Consider the following 20,900-nt stretch of genomic DNA (forward strand, 5'->3'; position numbering starts at 1 on the left):
TTGGATATGGGAGATTACCAGATGGCAGATCATCGCTACAGCAGAACATTTATTGTAACTTGGTTGAGGAGAAAATGTGGACATATGTTTACAAATATGTTGCTTGATTAACAAAGAACACTGCTAATGTTCTGCCACTGACATTTAGCTTGCTGTTTGGAAATTTGCATGCGAGTGTTAAGTAGATTAAGTATTCACACATCAAACAACCATCACAATAACTGAAAGGTGAGGCTAATGACATCAGTTCTATTTTTTTAATGCAATGTTCTGCAGGGAAAAAATAGTTGCTTGGGAATGGCTTGATGAATACATGAGGCACAGGCAACGACCAAGCATCCAAACTTCCAAAGCATCAACTGCGAAAACCACAAAGAGCAACCAAAGTCCTGTATCCATGCCACAACGGGTCAGAGATATTTTGGTGGTTAAATAATTGGTGGAAGGTTTTGATGTTGTGGCTGATCTGCATATGAATACTGTGGTGTAGTTTCACCTGGATTCAAAAATATAGGCTAAAATAGGCCAACATCCTCTGTTTTTTTGTTATTCTTTTTTCTTCACATACAGTGTTGCGAAAGAGTATCTGCTCCCTTCCTAATCTCTTATTTGTGGACATTTTTCACACTTACATGTTTCAGATAATGAAAAAAACTAGACAAAGATAACCTGAGCAAACACAAAATAAAGTTTTACATGATGAGTATATTTATTAAGGGGAAAAAAGCTATCCAACCCTATGTGAAAAAGTAACTGCCCCCTACAGCTAATAAGTGCTTGTGCCACCCTTGGCAACAAGAACTGTAATCAAGTGTTTGTGATAACTGGCAATGAGTCTTTCATATCACTGTGGAGGAATTTTGGCCCACTCTTCTTTCCAGAATTGCTTTAATTCAGCTACATTGGAGGGTTTTTGAGGATGAACAGCCTGTTTAACCCTTTAAAGCCTGAACTGTGAAATTATTGCCAAAAAATAATAATAAAAGACATATTTTATGGGTGCAATTTATTACTTAAAAATGTATTGAGCTATTTATTTAGGTTTTTTTGGGGGGGAAAACGTTACATTGATCATGTAAAACAGGGGTGGGGGAAACTCCAGGCCACAAGGGCTGCTGTCCTGCAGGTTTTAGATATTACCCTGGGTCAACACACCTGAATCAAATCACTAGTTCATTACCATCTGAAACATGTAAGTGTGACAAATATGCAAAAGACTAAGAAGTCAGCAAGTTGGAAAATAAGGTTTTATAACGGTATATGTCAATAGCTTAATATTTTTACAGCCAGGAACAAACCCCATATCAATTTGTCATAAGATACCTGTGTTTCTCAGGATAAACTAAATGCATTAATACTAATCTTATGTGTCATGTGCAGGGCTGATGGGAGCTTATAAGCACTTCTGAGTATCAAGATATGCATTTACATTTCAGAGGGAAATTCAATTACGGTTTATCTCAGTTTTACTGCAATTTAGTCCACAAAGGATAATTGAAGAAATATGAGCTGACAACTGAGTCACGTGGTCACTCAGCCTCAATCTGATAGCATAAAAATTTTCTAGGGGAGATGACGAGTCAAGCTCTGTTGAATCTACAACAGCTCAGTTGTAAAACAAGGAAGTGACTCTGGTAAAATAAACAGACAAAAAAAAGGTATGATCTGAACACCATTTGTATTCTAACAATACGGCCTTATTTCCCCCATTTCAATTTCCAGATAAAAGCCCGTCATATGCGGGTGGGACTTCTTAACGGATATGGAAGCATATCTGAGTTTAACAGAGAGAAACAATCACAGTCTCTTCTGTTTACTTTATACTCAGGCTGCCACCGCTCACTCCGTCCTCGCTCGCTATTTAATTATCAATATAGCCGGTGTATCTCAGTTAGGGTTCTGGTTTCTGCCGAGCTACCTGATAGGCCTGGAAAAGTTAAGTTAGCTGGAATGGACTTATAATAGAATTAAGAGCTCAGATTAATACTGTATGCTCAAGCTCACCGGGAAGATGTTTAACTTTATTAGCATGATAGAGGGTTGATGAAAAGGTGAGATAGAAGGGAGATTCTTGTGTAGCTGAACAGGTTCTGCTTTCGCTTTAAAAAGATGTCTGTACTGTACATTTTAACCCAGTGTGGTCAAATTTTACCATGGAAAAACTAGGTGACAGATATTGCTGAAAGCAAAACAGACATGTGATGATTGACACTGGATCAAGAGAAGTTAGAAATCTTTGAAAGGAAACTCCAAGTCTATAAATGTTTGTTGAACTAAGTGCAAGAGCTATTTAGGTCTTGGGAGCAACAGAGGTGAGACTGTTAGAACAGGTGGAGATCGGTGATGAGTTTCATGCAACAGAATACATGCTAGGTGTCGCTATGTTTTCTGAATATGAATTTGAATACTTTTGTGGTCAAGTGTCATATGGGTCTAACATTGACATGTGTTATATATACACTACATTAAAAATACAACACTAATTTATGTTAGTGGGTATCAGGGTTATTACAGTCAACTAAAATTAAACTTAAAACTGTTTACTGCTTAAGCTATTACAGCTTGGCTGATGAGGCTTTGATGGACTTGTTGTTGAGACGATAGATGTCTACAAGACTGTGAGTCAGCTGCTTTCAAAAAAAGTAGTGTTTTTATTGTAATACCTGAACTGATTTTCCTAAATCTTGCCTCTGACATATGCCCTTTATACAATGATAATTAAAAAGACTGAAACTCAAAATGCTTTCAACCAAAAATGAACCAAGAAAATCAATTTAGGAAACTAAATGAAACAACTTAAAACAAAAAGTAAAAAAAAGAAAGAAAAAAAATTAAAACACTTGACTGCTAATGCTAACCCTCAACCTCCTAATTCCTCCTCAAATTGGTGGTAAATATCTGTTATAAGTCAACAGATTCTTTATTATGTTTTGCATATTTGTTCTTCCATATGTTTTAAACTTGTCTTAAATACTTAAATTTTAGGATAGTTATTTTATATGGAATTTTAAGTAAGTCTGTTACAGACAAGTCAATTAAAGTATTACATCCATTTGCTTAAATTCACATGGATCTCACTCTATATCAACATATTCAGGACGTTTATGGCATTACAATGTCATGTGTTCCTATTTGATCATATTTATGATTGAGGGTTTTTTTTTCAATCTAAATAAATTACACTATTTTACAAGCAATAATAGATTTTAGCAACATTTTGATTGTTTAGTATCTCTCTGTGAAGCATGATAGCGGTTATATTTATGGACATTTGTTGTTATTAATCTGACCTCTGTAACCAAAATGCTCCTTTTTCATCTTATTATTTGTTAGGTGAAAAAAGCTCCTTGTCCTCACCTGGATGACAGCACTGAACCAGCAGGTGTTTCCTACATTACGAATGCCCACAGGCCAGTCTTCCTGACGGATCCACTCTGCAGGGCTACACATTTCACTCTGGGCTTCACATCTCTTCCTCTTTATTCTCGCAGCATTCTCCTCTGCACTGGCTTCCAGAGCCCTGCACAACATCAGTTTACCACTTTAAAATGGTTATCTGACAACGCTATTGAACACAGGTTAACTCATTCCCAGTGTTATGGGTTAGGGTTAGTATAATGTAATCTTTATAAGTAAAATCACCCCAAAAAGATTTGTAGAAAAACATTAAATGTACATCAAGAGGAGCAAATGAGTCTAACAGGTAATCAGTATTGTGGGAATTATGAGCATCAACATGCTTATACATTAAATCCAGCATTTGAAATGAAGAACAGCTCATGGTGCATGAACTATACTGAAGCGACTGCCCTATTCATCTGCTCACATCTCAGTGGCAAAAGAGCTGCAATGCAAAACGCTGGCCTGTTACTGGAAGCAACTCCAGGTTCAGTGTTAAAACTGCAGCTCCCAAGCTGCACACAGTTTACCCAAGTGTCCTTGGGTAAACTGTGTGGGGTACTGCTGGACCAAAACCGCCATAACTACCCATTTTCAGTGTAAACTGAAACACTGCATGGGATGAAACGTTAAGAAATCTGAGGTTCCCCCAAGACATGGAGCTAAATCATCTTAGAGCCATCTATGATTGGATAAATGTAATCTCTTCTTCATCAAAAGTCAATGAATCACCATTACGATAATTAGTTAAGGTCTTTGATAGATGGTTATCATCTGAAAGAAATTTCATTTCAATCCATCCAGCATGGCTAGAGAGAAACTGTAGCCAGACACTTAAAGTTCTTTGCTATTTTATCTACGTTTGATCTCGGATTAACTGCTAGACCACACTGTTTTGTGTGTTTTTGCTCCGTGTGAACTGTCAGCTGTCAGCAGTGACCTTTGCTGAGAGTTTTGGCTGTGTAACACTTACACAGCCGAGATAATAGTTGTGGCATCCATGGCCATTTAGTAGCCTGAGAGGAAAAACACTCATGCCGCTAACATTTTAATTTTCATAGTTCTCTCTATTGAAATTAAAAAGTGAATTAAACCAAAAACAAGTGTTGTATCAAATGAAAAGTTGTCCTTTACCTATGAAATTCTCGCTCCTCTTCCTGGGCTTTGTGGGACTCCTGCAGGCTGAGTTCTATGGCGGTCTGCAGTTCATCTTTAGGAAGCCCTGAACAAAAAAAAAACACAAGAGCGTTACAACAGAGATCCTATAATTCAACTTAAAATGGGTTAATGTAAAAATCACACTGAGCACTCATAATAAAATTCTGTTTCTTCTATGTGACTCTGCCTTCACTCAAACATTGTTTTCCAACTAAAGTAAATGGATGACCCATAACATTGCTCAGATATTCTCCTGTTAGCTTACTTACGATTAAAATTCCCAAACAGACGGCTATGAATGGCAATACTTTAAATGTATATTAAAATATGTGTAAGATCACATCAAAAAAAAATGCTTGACACATTCTTTTTACATTTTACTTGTGTTTGAAGAGCAGTGTGTTCCTTATCTGTTTCATACCTAATTTCCCTAACGCCACACATAAGTCAATCAATTTTGGCAAATCTGTAGTAGCCACTTTTGGCTGCCCCCTTGCCACAAGGGGTCACCACATGTTTGATTTGGCAGAGTTTTACTTTGGATGCCCTTCTTGATGCCACCCCAAAGGAGATTTGTGTCTCCGGCTGGACTCAAACCAACAGCCTTTTGCTGGCCAATTGAATGCATTTACTGCTGTCTTCTCTTCTCTTTTAGTGTCTCATAGTAAAGCTTTCTTTACATTCATCCATTAAGCTCAGTTTGCATTTGTGCTGGAAGTGTCACTTCTGCTATCAGCTTTGTGTCAATTTGCATCCCCAGAGTACCTTTCTGGCCCTCCCAGGCCTCTCCAGATGTCCCTGACTCCTGTGGTTCTCCAGGGTCCTGAACCTCTGCAGTCTGGGTTGTCAGCAGTCCAACAGCATGTCCAATGTCCCCCTGACTGACCTTGAGGAGAGAGAAGAAGGAATATATAAATATTGAGGATTTTATCTGTGACTGCAACATCTAATAATACATCACAAGAATAAATCAACACATTTTAAAGACACACAAATCAAAATATAAACACATGGCCATATCCAGTCGATTGTGCTTTAAACAACAATTTTAGACTTGTATGACTCAACGAATACATAACCCTACTGCTGTCTGCAACTGGTTACACGATGCCTGTGAAAGTTAACCAGTGTGTTTAATGTACTGTTTGTTTAACTGTTACTTTTATGATGTTCCAATTCATTCAATCTTTTAACGGGGTTTTCATATGCAGCTGTATTTAAACATTGTAAGCTTGAGGTAGAGTGCTGGAGTGAAAAAATGGGACCCTATGGGGTCTTTAACATAATTTACACTTCAAAGACTCTTTAGCCGGCTAATAGTGCGGGAATGGATTGCTACAGTTTAACAGTTTTAGATTCATGTTCTTCATGGTATTAAATCTTGCTATGAAACATCTCCTACCTTTTAAACTGTCTAATATATTTCTCCCGCTAAAAGCAGAATTCTCACCATTACTTAGATTACCATTTGGATTTCTTTACAAATAACTATTAGAACCTGTAGCATGGCTTCAGGATGTTTGTTAGCTTATCTGTTTGTTAGCAGCATTACTCATAAAGTTATGGATGGAGATGCATTTACCAGACGTAGCATAACTTAGAAATGTTTCACATTTTTAGGGAATCTGGATATTAATCTAGGAATGTTTGTAAGGATACTTTACCATTACGAGATGTGGGCAAATAATCAATTAAAAAATACACACACTATACAGTCTCAGATTAGTCTTTACTCTATGTATTTCATTTCTTTCTCAAAAATCATTTTAAATATAAACAATTTCCTGAATGTCTGGAATAAATCGTGTCCATTTAGTACCTTTAATAATGTCATCATTTTATAATAGCCCATAACACGTTTCAAATATTGTGGCAACAGGGAGAGAGAAGCTTGATGAGTGGAAGAAAAAGTGTAAACCTTTTCTTCCATGAAATGTAAGTTCAGGTTAGCCTGACCTAAACCTCTTCATTAGTCGACTATATAGACAATCATATTAAAATGTAGTGAAACAGCAGATTCTTGTTGAGGCTGGTCTGCTGAGCAGGCTAAATAAGAAATGGTATTAGCTCTATCAGTTTGTGGTTTATGGTGTTTTAAATGGCCTACAAGCTTTTTAATCACGTTAAAACTACAAATCTCTCAGCCATGGGAATCCCGTGAATGTTGTTCTACTGTCTGAAAGTCATAGTGTCAAACAACTGTAGTACCCAAAACATGTGATGCTGCAGATTCTAAAAGCTGATGCTAAGTTGTTGGGCCTTACATTCAGGGCTCTGTAGAGGATCTGTTGGTCCTGGATGCCAGTGATCTCCCTCAGCTGGCTGATCAGCATTTCACTCTGCTGAGAGAACGAAAACACCAGGCAGACTTTAGATCTTTCTATCACCATTACACACAACTTCCTGTATCGGATCCATGCATTAGAGGCAGTGATGGGCTGGCATTTCATTTCCATTTGGGTAGACAAAATGGACATAACTGTAGCACAAGTAGGCAATCCACTGGAAGTATTATTGGCTTTGAAGTTACAACTGTTACGAAATAAATATCACTACAGTAACAATGGCAACAATAAGTCCTCCATTTAGATTGGCTCAATAATCCTTGCTTTCACTATCCAAGTCTGTCCTCCATCAAGAATGAAATATGTTGTAAAGAATGCGCCACCAACAAAATAAATGAATAGTGCTTTTGTTCTCACCAAAAGCTATTGGTAGTTTTTCTCTGATAGCTGAAATGGCACTCAAAGAAAGAAAAATTGACTTTCAAAAGAGAAAAAAGAGCCCTGTTGTCAGAAGAGGCAAAAAAGATGATTTATCCAAAGGAATTCAAAAGTAAAACACCAGTCAACTTCCTTATGAGCATTCCCTCAGCAGAGAAAACACCAGGATTTCAGAGGGGATCTCACAATCATTCAGCTGGCATTACTTCTGCCAGAAAGTGATGTCTGGTCTATATATCACCAGTACTGAGGGTACACAAGACCAGTCTAAGAAAGTCACTTGTGGTAACCAAAAGATGTCAATGTTAGTGTGTCATCCCACTTATAGCCCTCCTTAGTCCTCCTGTACATGGAGTGGAACAAACTGAGGACCACATAAGTGCATGGCTCATGTGTGGCTCATCTCTATTCTGTGACTTACACAGGCAGTTTGCTGAGTAGGAACAGTTAAGCAAAAATGAAATTACATTTCCAATGAGTAGAACTGAAACATAGTTGGAAGGAGCTTTGGAATAGCTAGAGATATTGAGAGGCAGTAATTTATGGGTGAGTTCCACAACAACAAAATGGATCAATTGATCAAAATGTCAGATCAGACACTGACAAAAAGCCAGGAGATGTAGATGAAGATGTTAAAGATGGACAGCTTTAGAAATAAGTACATTAGAGGGAGAGTTCAGGTTGAGCAGTTTGGAGACAAAGTGAGAAAGCCAAGGCTGGGATGGCTTGGACATGTGCAGAGGAAGAATAGTGCACATACTGGGCAAAGGATGTTGGAGCTGCCAGGCAGGTGGAAAAGAGGAAGACCACAGAGAAGATTAATGGATGTATTGAAAGAGGACATGCAGACTGGCTGGTGTGACAGAACAGGATGCAAGGGAGATAATGAGATGGAGGGAAATGATCCGCTGAGATTCCTAAAGGGAGCAACTGAATAAACCTTAGCGATTTGCTGGGATGTCAGTCTGTGTATCTGCCTTCTCTGTTTAGTTTCAAGCAGACCAGTGAATCAGGGACACTGGCCAATCGGGGGCACTTTCAGGTACCCTTCCTCCAATTAGATCCCCCTCTCTTAGCCAGCGGGCTTTGCATGGTCAGTCTCCCACCACCACATTATTTGTTCCACACATGGACAGGCAAACACAAGTGTTCCCAGGCAGTCATATACTTTGACCTCACAGACACATGAAGTTTTAAAAAAGAAATAACACGCGTTTACTGAGTTAGAGGCTCTATATAAAGCCTGCAACCCTGACACCAGGTGCACATGTCATGGTATCTTTCTCTTACACACAAAGGAAGCCAGGAGCAGGCTGACCAGACTTATATGGAGTCCAGGGGCTATCTGAGACCCTCTTGGTTAGCCTCTATTTTCAGCTACTGACATGGATAGCACAAGCTTCTGTTTATCATTCCACTCACCATGCCACCAGGCATGGTGAGAGGGCAGTAGTGGGTCTGTCTCTTTCTGTCTTCAAACACACCTCCTGTGTCAATACCAAACCAAAAAAGTGTAATAAACGTTTAGATTGCATTGCATTTTCATTAACACCACATCATATATAATTAGAGGAAAGCCCTCCCTGAAATATAACATCGCTAAGCTCCACACACTGTCTTAGAATAATTACAAAAGCCTATTGAAAGAGCAATCGGTTGGATTAATAGTTACTGAGCCAAATAACGGTTTAAATGTAAATGTTACGTAGTTTACGTTTAACTAGTGGGAATTATTAATAAAATATGTATTCTTATACAAAAAAACTCTGCATAATTAAAGTGTTATTATTTTATCTGTTGGTCACTAAACGAGCAAAAAAATTAGAAGTTCAATCAAACAAGGCTCAGTTAAGTAGTCACATCGGGTTAAAAAGCCATGTCAGAAGTTTGATTTAAAAATAAAAAGTGTATTTTATGCCTGCCGATTTCAAAAACGTTATTTTTTAAATTTTGAAAACGTTTTAAAATGTATTTTTATTTTGGGTTACATTAAAGAATATCAGAGGAAACTTTAAAATCGCAGATTTTTGAACACACACTGGCCTCCGGGGGTTGTGCCCACACAACAGAGGGGTTAGTGTTAAGGTTAGCTCTTCAGGCGTCACAAACATGCCACTTATTGTGTTAATAGAAGCTCCATCATCCTGAGCTCTCACCGAGTTGGTTGAGTTTTCTCCATTTTCAGACTGATCGGCTCTCATTGCAGACGAAAACATGAATTCCTTCTGATTTTTTCCCCCCAAATGCTTCCAGCACTGCCTCCGACTCAAACCAGCTCCATCTGTCAGGCACGAGAGCGACAGGCCAGCTGTGCGCGCTCACCTATCCAGACACGCGCGTGCCTTGGAGCGATCGCTAACTACAGTCAATGGTCGCTAACTTAAAACCCGCGCGCACCCGTTACGTGATTGTCGGGACGTTTCCTCAGGTAATGAAATACTTCCAGTGTCTATGGCAGATTTATTATCCAACGTTAATGGCTTTACAGCAATTATGTAGCTAGTTTACAAAACGGTGACTTCCGCCTCTCTTACAGAAAAAACAAAAAACCCCAAAACAATTTCCTCGTCTCTAAGAGCCTTATTGTTGTTTTTGTAATTGCATTACTGCTTTTCTTACTAGAAACTAAATGTGATTGCAATATAAATGATATGCATTTATATCCATGGTATTACAGTCACGGCAATCTGTAATGTGAAATATTTTTATGCCTTGCATTTTATGGCTTTATTTTCCACTCTCTGGTTCGCAGACATGTACAATTACCCATCAGTCCATTCTTTAGTTCTTCTGTTAGATGCTTCCAGCACTTTTACAACACATACTTAAGTGTTTAGAATCATCCGAAGCTGTAAACTGGACTAAAACACCTCCAGGGAGCTTTCTCTCTGGGGTGTTTCTATCATATGTATCACCTTACCCGGGTAGTGGAAAATCAATGACAACCAAAAAAATGTCTGCTCTACCCTGTTCATTGCTCCTCCCCTGCTGTCAGGATTGCTGTTGAACTTATTTGATGAAACTGTGGATATTTCTACGTTAACAGGGCAATCATTTTGGGTATGACTCTTGGATAACACCTGTAATCTTGGTTTTTAGCTTGATGTCTCTCATTTGGCTGACGCTGCTGATCTCAGGTAAGATGCTCTTTTTGTAATTGATTGAGATGTCCACATGAATTCATTTAGATGCTTCGTCTTTGTGGCATTTCACATCAGAATGAAGCAGCTGTCACATGTCCTGATTTTTTGTTTTGTTTTAATTGTTTGAGCCATTGCTTTGCTTATTGTATTTGGTCAGCAATCCCAGACACATTCAGATGTTACGATAAATGCAGAGATAAAGAAAAGGCCACCTTGGCCGATGGTTATTATAAAGCATCCTCTTAACAATGTGTTTAAATCCATACAAATTTATTTTAAAAATGTGGATTTCCTTACATTATTCTCATCGCTTTACATTAAAGTGGCAAAATGAAGGGAATGCGGAACAATGAATGGCTCATGCAGCTCTCTACCTTTTTGCAAGACTTAATAAGTGATCCAGGAAATTCAAAGGGGACTTCTTGATAGCCCCAGCTTACCCCAAAACTTAATTATCCAATTCTTTTTGTGTTGTGTAAATTCAACTAGGCAACAGATATTGAGTCTAGGCATGATATGATATGATATCTTTTTTAGTAATCCACTGATGTAATAGTTTAAGCCTCAGATTTTCCTCTGCACCACTGGGTAGCAGCACACCGTTTTGTCCTTTGTGTCCTGTGAGTGTGAGTTGTTTGTCCAAGTGGTAATCTTTCTTTAATTTTCAGCCCATCTGGCTGAATGTGTGCCAGAGAAGCCAAAGAGGTCAGCTCTGAACCAGCTGACCAGGACCCTGCTGAGGAACTACGACTGCGGCGTTCGACCTGTTCACAATTGGACCACTCCTACTACTGTCTACATAGACCTGACACTACGGTCTGTCCTTGATGTGGTATGTTAGCTTTGAATGCTTTCTGCTGTGTTTGTATTGCTCCTAACGTTTATGATATTGCATTTTATTCAGCATCACTTTTCATGCATTTCTATGTTGTTTACAAAGCAACTCAAACAGTAACCTTGGAAGAGTTAATATATAAGAAAAGGTTTAGAAATTGTGTTGAAACTCATTTTCTTTTCTTCAGGATGGAAAGACTCAGAGCATCACTACAAGTATTTGGTACAGACAGGTAAATAGCCTTTTTGTGCTTCCTTTTTGTTTCTTGCTACACAAGTTAAGAAAAAAAGGCATTTTTCAGTGTATTAAAATATATATCTTTATGGATAAAAGAGCTTTTTAGTTTAGCTGAAAAATCCTTTGCTCTTTTCAGGTCTGGACAGATGAGTTCCTGGTTTGGGACCCTGACGAGTTTGAGGGTATCAAAGAGATCTCGCTGTCATCTGAAGCTATCTGGATACCTGATGTTATCATTAGTGAATTGTAAGAAAGTGTCTGCACAAACTTTTTTTCTTGTGTTCAGTGCAGTGTCCTTCAATTTTGCCCAAGTCTCAAACATGATTAAGTTTCTTAGATTTTAGAAACGTACCACAGATTCCTACTGATCTGATTGTTTTGTATTGTATTAAAGCAATAATACATCAATTGATAACATGGTTTACATTTGCAGTACATTAAAATATTCACATATCTTTTAACATGGCAATGTTTTTTTTTAATTTAGTTATAAACTGTTAGGAAATTACATCTTTCTGGTAACTGCTGATGTCATGTTTCTGTATTTGAAATTGGATTTTGGCATCCCAGAGGCAATCATGAAATAATCAGAATCACAATACTTTATTAATGGCAGAGGAAATTATGTACGTCTCAATCTCAGTAAGTCTAATCAAAATTAGGTTAGAATTCATGTTAAACATGAGCATTTATAGGTGCTGGTTTAGCATGTCCCCATTCATGGGACATGGTGCATGAAACAGCCACTTTAGTTATGGATCAGCTCAACAAAAGGTGAGCCTGTCTTGATGTTCATATCTCACCTGTTCTCCCCTCTTTCTCCTCATATCCATTCCAGTGTGGACGAAGGGAAGTCCCCTCCGATCCCCTACGTTTACGTCAACTCTTCTGGCTCAGTAAAGAACAAACGGCCCATACAGGCAGTGCTAGCTTGCACTCTCGAGATGTATGCCTTTCCATTTGACAAGCAGAATTGCAGCCTCACCTTCCGAAGTTTGTTGCACTCAGGTCTGTAAAATCAGCCTACGTTTACAGCAGGAGAGTACAGTTTTCATACCTGTGGTGGAGACTTTCACCAGCTTTAAGTAGAGAAATTCAGTCAGAATGACTTCACTTGCTGTATCTGCCTAATCTCAAAAACAACAGCGTTTTTATTGTTTTTTATTGTGCAAGAGAAGGCAGGATGTGATGAGATATATGAGTGTGTATAGGTGTGTGTGTTGTGTGTTATAGGGGCTGTTGTGTGGAAGTATGGGGCTCTATTCAGTCCAAAAGCCTATGTTAGTGAGGGAGGGAGACAAAGAAATAAAATAACAATAAAAATAAAGAAATTAGAAAAAATAGGAGCACCTATGGCGATTCAATAGGTTGAGGCTGATTAGATCAACAGTGTTTTTATTTAGTATCACATAAATTGAACTTTTGTTTTTTATAATTTCAGAATCAGAAAACCTTAATTATGTGGTCACAGTTGCTCGAAGAAAGTAAGAACAGTAACTAAGTGAAATAAATGTTACAATATATTACAAAGTTAAAAAAAAATCTAACCAAAAGCTCTAATGAATTCATCCCAGTTTACATCTGTTACTAGAATCATAGATATCTATTGCTGCATAAAGTTCAACAAAACACACTTAAATTGTCTTATTCTTCTAAGTCAATTCAATTAAATTCAGTTCAATTCAATTTTATGTATATAGCGCCAAATCACAACAACAGTCTCCTCAAGGCGCTTCATATTGTAGAGTAGACCCTACAATAATACATACAGAGAAAAAACCCAACAATCATATGACCCCCTATGAACAAGCACTTTGGCGACAGTGGGAAGGAAAAACTCCCTTTTAACAGGAAGAAAGCTCCAGCAGAACCAGGCTCAGGGAGGGGCGGGGCCATCTGCTGCGGCCGGTTGGGGTGAGAGAAGGAAGACGGGATGAAAGACTATGGTGATCCACTAAAGCAGTAAACAGTCGAACTGTAGAAGCTGTACAGCTAATGTTTTGTATTTTCAGCTAGTGTTCTTTCATATGCCTTTGCAACCATCAGTTATCATTGCCTTGTAAACGACATAGCTTGAGCCCTGTGATAAAATCTGAACCATCTCTAGGACAACTGATGAAAGTCATCAACCGATAAAGACAGTGAGTGAAATGCTGAGCTTATTTTATTCCGTATTTGCAGTGTTTATCATGCCATTCAGCTGTAGAGCACAGCTGACAGATGACATGTAGATATGACAGTGCACCTTGCTTAAAAATCTGTGGGTTGTAGAAGGAAAACTGAATAATCTGAAACTGATTTGTCTGCCACTGTGAGACAAAGGTGACAACACAGTACAAGGAGATAGCAGATACACACTACGCTCACTGTTGTTTCTTCTGCCATCTTTTATTCTTCATTATCTCTCCTTCTGCAGTGCAAGAAATAAACTTGGCCCTGTTGAGGAATGAAAACACCACTGCTAATGATAGAAAGCAGTTCATGAATGATGGAGAATGGGAACTGCTGTCCATTCCTTCACGCTACCGGCTGAGTCAACAAAACGAAACTGAATATGCCTACATCCAGTTTAACGTACGTGACTTATCGTACTTAGCGTACATTCATCACATCTACTGTTATTGTGAGTAATTTAAATGAAACTGGTTATCTTATAAATCTAACAGCAATCAAATACTAATATTTCGGGTGTTTGATAGATTATTACTTCAGAGGCGTAAACGCTCTGTAACAAGTGAGAGAGTAACTGTGCCGTGATGGCTCTGATTGCTAGTCGATGGTGAGCTTTAAACTGTAGTTCTCTGCGGGTTACACCCTGAAGCGTTGCGGTGGAATTGTAAAGTGTAAAGCAATTGGCTGCGACCTTCATGGATTGAGCTAGAGAGCTAATGCCAAATGATGAGGCTGAGGCTGTTTCTGGCAAGTAAAGAGACAGATAGAGAGAGAGAAGCTGATAGACAGGGGAGGGTGAGCAACCATAATGAGACTGTCTCAGTGGCTGCCTGATCAATGGACTTCTTGTTAGCGGGGAGCAAAATGGCCCCATAGCCCATTGCAGGTGGAGAGCAGGGAGGGCTGCTAGTTATCCAGCTCAAAGAGCCAAGGGTTTTTTTTGTAATGGAGCATTTCATGGCTCACTGGGATATTGTTACACTGTGACAGTGTTGTTGCGTGCAATAGATATTTTATATAAAAACGTCTGACTTCTGAGAAAATGTTGCTTTTCACAAGCTGGAGAAAGTAACAGAGCAACATTCAGCTGCTATTAATAACCCAAATACTTGAACATGAACAAACATGTTCATCTACACACATTCAGAATCAAAATCTATAGCCCGACAAGACCTGATTCTCTATTCATCGAAATGAAAAGTCAAAGTGAAATCCAAACATATTCGTTCCAGTTTGGAAGTAAAAAAATGCACTAAAGCATTCATAGTGACGCCTATTCATGCCTTGGAACACAAGCTTATTTAACAGTGGGCCACTTGATGTCACTGCACACTGCTATATTGTTGTTACATAAATAATAATAGCTTGGCTCTTTTTATCTCTCGTGGATGACTGGGGCCCATTTCATGAATTTGGCAATTGGGGTCAACTACTTTCACACTAATTTTCTCACTTTTAACTGATCTGAAGAAATGAAAACCTTGAATCCTATGCCCGAACATGGGAAAGGACTGTCAGACTTGCAAATTTATATTTAATTTGCGAGTGATGATAACTTGGGATGCCAGCAATTTTTGCAATCTGTACCAGAGTAGTGCTCATAAATCACTTTGTGAAGCAGGCTGTAGCTTGACAAATTGAGACGAGCTGAGTGATAGACGTGTTTGTAGACAGCTGATATTCTGCAGAGAACGATGGAAAATGACTTTGAGAGAGAGTGTCCTAGATGTGATGAATAAGACACTCCTGTGATTACATATCATATGTGCTGTGAATGCTAACAAAGTTTAACGAGTGCAGTGTAAACAGAAGTTACTTCGGGGACTCATTCTCTCAGAGAGAGTAATGAAAGGCTCCCTCACAGCAGCAGCTAGTGAAACATCAGTTAGCTGGTAATTATTATCAGGGATGGTTTCAACTTGTTATCACGGGAAACTTTCTAACAGAATTATGTTTAGTTTTTCATTAATCACCATCACGGCAGCTCAGACACATGAACACACTAGAGAGGGATTTAATGGTGGTTTTTCAGGGTTTGTGGATATTAAAATCTGACATAATTGAATTTTAGATTATTACTTGTACTCAACACACAAGTTCACTCGTGTTATCACACAGGAGCCAACAGGCAGCGGTGGTTAGGACTGTTACCACACAGCAAGAAGTCCCTGGGTTAAAATCCACCATCTGGCTGGGGGTTTTCTGTGTGGAGTTTGCATGTTCTCACCATGTCTGTGTGGGTTCTTACCGGGTACCCTGGCTTCCTCCCACAGTCCAAAGACATGCAGTCAGTGGGGTTAGACAATTTAGGTGATTCTAAATGAATGGTTGCTGGTCTGCGTTAACCCTGCAACAAACTGGTGACCTGTCCAGTGTGTACCCTGCCTCTTGCCCTATGGCAGCTGGGATACGGTCCAACACAGAATAAATGAAAGAAAATGGATGGAGTGACAGTGAAAATATGTTCAAGTTTATTGTCATATACACCACAAAATACAAGTAGTTACGCAGAGCAATGAAATCCTTACTTTGCAGGTTCCCTTCACACATTTAAATAACAACTAACTAAAATAAAGAGTAAACTTAACCCTGAACATAGAAAATAGCACTGAAAATAATAATAAAGTAAAACAAGTGCAGCTTATGTGTAGGTGTAGTCAGAATTTAAAGTGCAAGTAGTTGCAACACTGTCACAGTGTAATATATGCAGAGTATGCAATGTTTATATTGTATGAAGTTGTGTTATGTTGTATATAAATGTACAAAATTGCAGATTTACAGGTGAAAGATCTTTACAGTTCAACAATTAGTTAGTGATTCAGTAGCCTGATGGCCTGTGGATAGAAACTGTTTGTTTTTTTTTAGTCTGGTTGTCCTCTATGTTACAGCTGATAATGTGTTTTGTGGATTATACAGACTAATAAGGACATTTATTTTGTGAAACAAGACAGTGCTGCTGCTGTTTTGTGTCCTAAGTAAAATGTTCCTCAGTTCCATTCAGGTGGGTTTGGGGGCAGAAATGTCAGAGATAAGTGTTTCATGCACACAGCTGTTTGTCTGGAGAGATAAACAAATATTCCTTGGTTATATTTAAAAGTGACTCCAAAATTAGGTGTGTGAACTGTCAAGACTTGTAGATATTATTTCTGTCTGTCTTCTGTCCTTCATACCTCAGCTCACTGGCCTCATCTTTTATTCAGGTGTTGATTCGCCGGCGCCCCCTGCTGTACGTGGTAGGACTCCTCATCCCGAGCATCTTCCTCATGTTGGTAGATGTGATGAGCTTCTACCTGCCTCTGAACAGCGGTACACGCATCACCTTTAAGATCAGCATACTGCTCGGCTACACCGTCTTCAGAGTCAACATGACAGATGAACTGCCTGTTACTGCTGTCAGAACTTCACTCATTGGTGGGATTTTAAAGACACACATATGTAAAGCAAACAACCTATATCCTGTTTTTTATTCTGTAACTGAAGCCAGAAAGGTTAATGTAAAATAAATTCCAATGTGCACTGTCTGCAAAACATTAATTTGTTGAATGACAATAGTATGTCTAGTAGTACTGGGGGAATACAAGAGGAAAAACAAGTGGAGCCTAATCGAAGAAGCAGAATCTGAAATACCTTAATTAAATTATGAAGCTCTGAGTGCTCCCCACATTTAATTTTACACACAGTAATTTATCTGGGAGGCTGCAAACCTGCTCTGCCTTAAATAGAGTGCTCCATGAAAAACCTATAAAGAGTAAGGGTAATGTTAAACCATAGAAAAGATCACTCTTAGACTAAGTACCCCAAGACTGGCAGTGTGTCACAATATGAAGGCAGTTTGAGGTAGAATCAGACTGTGAGCATGGAAATAGGTGTCTGGGCAATCAGTAAAGCTTTATTGTAAATATCGGTTATAGTTTGGATTTTATGTAACTAGACATTTTGTAAGTGTTTCTATATTCTCCACCAAGTTTCTGAACTATGCAATCTCCATTTAGGGGTATTCTTTGTGGTGTGCATGGCCTTGCTGATGCTCAGTCTGATCAAGTCTATACTGGTTGTGAAGCTGCTTCACTACAGTGAGAAGGAGGTCAAGGAAATGTCAGTGTCTGCCTGCCTGTTGGACAAGTACGGCTCAGCTGGTCATGTCTTTACTGAGAGTGCTTTAACTTCCATCAAAACCCTCGACCACATAAACCCGTCTGGAGGTAAACTTTAAGACTCATTTTCCCAAATGTGCTATTGGCAGCGGATATAAGAGTACACTTTTTTTTTTTTTTTACTTTGCTTCAGCAAAATTGAAAACAACATCATGAGTCATGGGAGGAAAAACACTTAAACGGGAGCCAAGGCACATCTTATCTGTGGGAAAATTTAAGCCCTAAAAATAGAAATAGAAATACACACTGTGCCAAAGCGTATGGAAACTCTTTTTGAAAGTAGGACAAAAATGCATTAGCGGAATAGTTGAGGGTGGAATAGCAGCAGGGTGGCACAGTGGGCCAAGTCAATGGGGCTATTGTACAGGATATAAAGCTGGTAAAGGATATAAACTGTCTCCTACTCCATAAATATATATTCATTACTTACGTTGTAATGTTTTTTTTTCTTAGACTATGAGCTTGAAAACTCACTGGATGAGGATCTGCTGTCCCTGAATGAGATCCAGGATACTCCCACTGGGCTGGAGTGGCTCCTCCAAGAGCTGGTTTCCCTCCGTCTAGCTTTTTCCCAGGAGGACAGCGAGTCTTCAGCTCAGAGCGAATGGCTGGCCCTCTGCTCTAAGCTCGACTGCTTCCTGTTTCGCCTTTATCTGCTGGTTCTGGGCTTGTATGCTGGAACGCTGCTGCTGCTCTGGGTCAACTGGAGCTTTGCTTGACTTAACTGCACATTTAAAAACAGTTCTTGCCTATGTCCACTGTACTTGCAGACATAAATACTGCACTGTTGCTGTGTATAGAATAAACCTGATTTAAATAAAAATATAGGCTACTTCAAGAAGTGCTCATATATATATTTAACCTAAGAAACCACTGGTTACAATACACTTTATTTGTATGTTGTTGTTGTATTTTATATGTTGCAATGTGGCTGTTTTTTGACTGTTTTTAGTTTTAATCACAGTTTTGTACCTTTGGGGTCTAAGAACAGGATGTGGTCAAAACAACAGTTTATTCAGATTATATAAATTATTAAAAAAAACTATGTTTATTACTGACAGATTGAGTAATGCCCTTTGAATAGCCAGTACAAATATTTGGCAAAACTGCAAAAAGTACACTTGAAGTCTTCTGGAGCAATAGCTACTCTTTAAATATGCTGCTCGCGTAACCGCCACCGCTCTAGCCATCGTAGCACTGTATCATCATTCTGACAAAGACATTATTGTATCGGCTCTGCTATTATGTTTCCCGGCAGTGAAGATTTACTCAGAGATACTGTACAATAAAGTAGCTCTCAGGAGAAAATTCTCACTTCCAGTGTGATGCTATGATATTGTATTCATACTTTAATCTCCATCCTACTGCCACAAAATGGATCAGTAAAAACCTTTCAGAGCTCAGCTGCTGTGTCTCTACTCCCTGGTGGTTTCCTAATAGTCCTAATAAGAATATCAAATGTGCACAGAAAACTTGCCAGTGTAACGATCAATATTAATGTAGTTTTGACGGTATCAGCAACCTCTTTTTTCCAGTATATCTGGTTACACGATGTTATGCAACACATCTGAAAATAAATCTTTCATCATTGCTTTGTTAGTGTCTCTATGAGGCTTCCAGTGGCTGTTTAAGATGTCTGCATTCGCTTTGTTTTGGATATAAATGTAATCTGTAGATGTTTGTGCCTGTTTTTGTTTTTTTAAATAAAAATAATAACCACAAAAAGAATGTGATTCTTTTTGCAAAGATAAAACATGACAGAAGAAGCAACAAAAGCTTTTGTGAGGCAAAGGAACGATGGATCCTGCCTTTCTGAAATACAGATGATTACAGACTTAGTATGCATCCATTTAGAGAGACAGCTACAAGCCCTCAAAGGCTTCGCTGCTCATATTCATTATTTCTGAAACCCGGAGAGCAGGCGAGTGAAAAAGTAGGCCACAAAACCTTTCTTTAGGAAATTTCACATGAATGAAACTAAAGAGTTGTTACAACCCTCCATGGCTTAGAGCTAAAGGTTCAATCCAAATCAAACCTAGGTTTTTTTGTTTGAACTGGAATCTGAATTTGAAAACTACTTACATTATATGAGTCAAAAACCAAAACTTTCAGTATTTTAGATATGGTCAGTGTGAAAGTGAACTACAATATCGTCCTCTTTCAAGGTGCAGTTAAGATCAGGGGCTAAACATGTGGCACAGAGGCCAGAATTTTAAGATTTTAGGATTAGGCTCAAAAATTTCATTTTTGCTAAAGCATATAGTTAAGGCTGGATCAGGTGACCCTGAAATCTCCCTTAGTTATGCTGCAATAGGTTTAGGCTGCTGGGGGATTCCCACGATGCATTGAGTATTTCTTCTTCAATCAGCTTTCTCACTCACTATGTGTTAACAGACCTCTCTGCATTGAATCACACTTGTTATTAATCTGTCTCTCCTCCACAGCATGTCTTTATCCTGTCTTCCTTCTCTCACCCCAACCGGTTGCAGCAGATGGCCCCGCCCCTCCCTGAGCCTGGTTCTGCTGGAGGTTTCTTCCTGTTAAAAGGGAGTTTTTCCTCCCCACTGTTGCCAAAGTGCTTGCTCATAGGGGGTCATATGATTGTTGGGTTTTTTCTCTGTATGTATTATTGTAGGGTCTACCTTACAATATAAAGCGCCTTGAGGCGACTGTTGTTGTGATTTGGCGCTATATAAATAAAATTGAATTGAACTGAATAGAACTGGCCTGCCAAAGAGCCCAGTTCACCTTGCTACTTTGCAAAGGCTAACAGTTGCAAATGATTCATTAATCATTTTAATTTTTTAATAAGGCAGACCACTATTCCTTGTATAGCCATGAAAATGTATTGAGAGTAAATAGTATTTCTAGATCCTGATAAATTGCAACATACTACTGTTGTTTAAATCCAAAAGCACCGAACATGTGAAGCTTACGTGCATTTGTGGACTTCACTGTTGTCTGGAAATTGTACAGCAAGTGTAATGACAGTAGACTCAGTAGTAATAGGGATGATGGAGCATTTTGAAGGCAGATCCAGCAAAGATTATTTCAGTGTTGTAAAGATAACTGGGCTGTA

General features: G+C 38.7%; 2 protein-coding genes across 4 annotated transcripts in view; one reads left to right on the forward strand and one right to left on the reverse strand.

Moving 5' to 3' along the window:
- usp28 (ubiquitin specific peptidase 28) overlaps positions 1-9,539 on the reverse strand; it is a 25,525-nt gene extending 15,986 nt beyond the window's left edge. For 2 of the 3 annotated variants that reach the window (XM_084940830.1, XM_084940828.1), the window contains exons 1-5: positions 9,437-9,539; positions 6,822-6,899; positions 5,323-5,443; positions 4,534-4,621; positions 3,358-3,520 (exon numbers count right to left, since the gene is read on the reverse strand). In XM_084940830.1, coding sequence (XP_084796956.1) covers positions 3,358-3,520; positions 4,534-4,621; positions 5,323-5,443; positions 6,822-6,899; positions 9,437-9,496 — 510 coding nt within the window. In that variant the 5' untranslated portion in view covers positions 9,497-9,539. The remainder of the gene's footprint in view (positions 1-3,357; positions 3,521-4,533; positions 4,622-5,322; positions 5,444-6,821; positions 6,900-9,436) is intronic. The other variant, XM_084940829.1, reaches the window with a different exon arrangement.
- htr3b (5-hydroxytryptamine (serotonin) receptor 3B) lies at positions 9,488-19,525 on the forward strand. Its single transcript, XM_084940832.1, has 10 exons — positions 9,488-9,708; positions 10,380-10,417; positions 11,092-11,255; positions 11,446-11,490; positions 11,632-11,741; positions 12,334-12,503; positions 13,912-14,069; positions 16,868-17,078; positions 17,660-17,869; positions 18,275-19,525. Exons 2-10 carry the CDS (start codon positions 10,384-10,386, stop codon positions 18,538-18,540), a joined length of 1,368 nt encoding a protein of 455 aa, XP_084796958.1. The 5' UTR covers positions 9,488-9,708; positions 10,380-10,383; the 3' UTR covers positions 18,541-19,525.
- Positions 19,526-20,900: the final 1,375 nt, after the last annotated feature.

The sequence above is a fragment of the Perissodus microlepis genome, chromosome 10 (genome assembly GCF_051167445.1).
Source record: "Perissodus microlepis isolate ML-2025 ecotype Zambia chromosome 10, ASM5116744v1, whole genome shotgun sequence".
Lineage (NCBI taxonomy): Eukaryota > Metazoa > Chordata > Actinopteri > Cichliformes > Cichlidae > Perissodus > Perissodus microlepis.

Bases quoted from the DNA above. Each gene is read 5' to 3' on its own strand.
- htr3b (XM_084940832.1), top strand. From the start codon at position 10,384: ATGTCTCTCATTTGGCTGACGCTGCTGATCTCAG. The intron at 14,070-16,867 runs GTACGTGACTTA...TCTTTTATTCAG, and splicing joins ATGCCTACATCCAGTTTAAC to GTGTTGATTCGCCGGCGCCC. The intron at 17,079-17,659 runs GTGGGATTTTAA...ATCTCCATTTAG, and splicing joins TGTCAGAACTTCACTCATTG to GGGTATTCTTTGTGGTGTGC.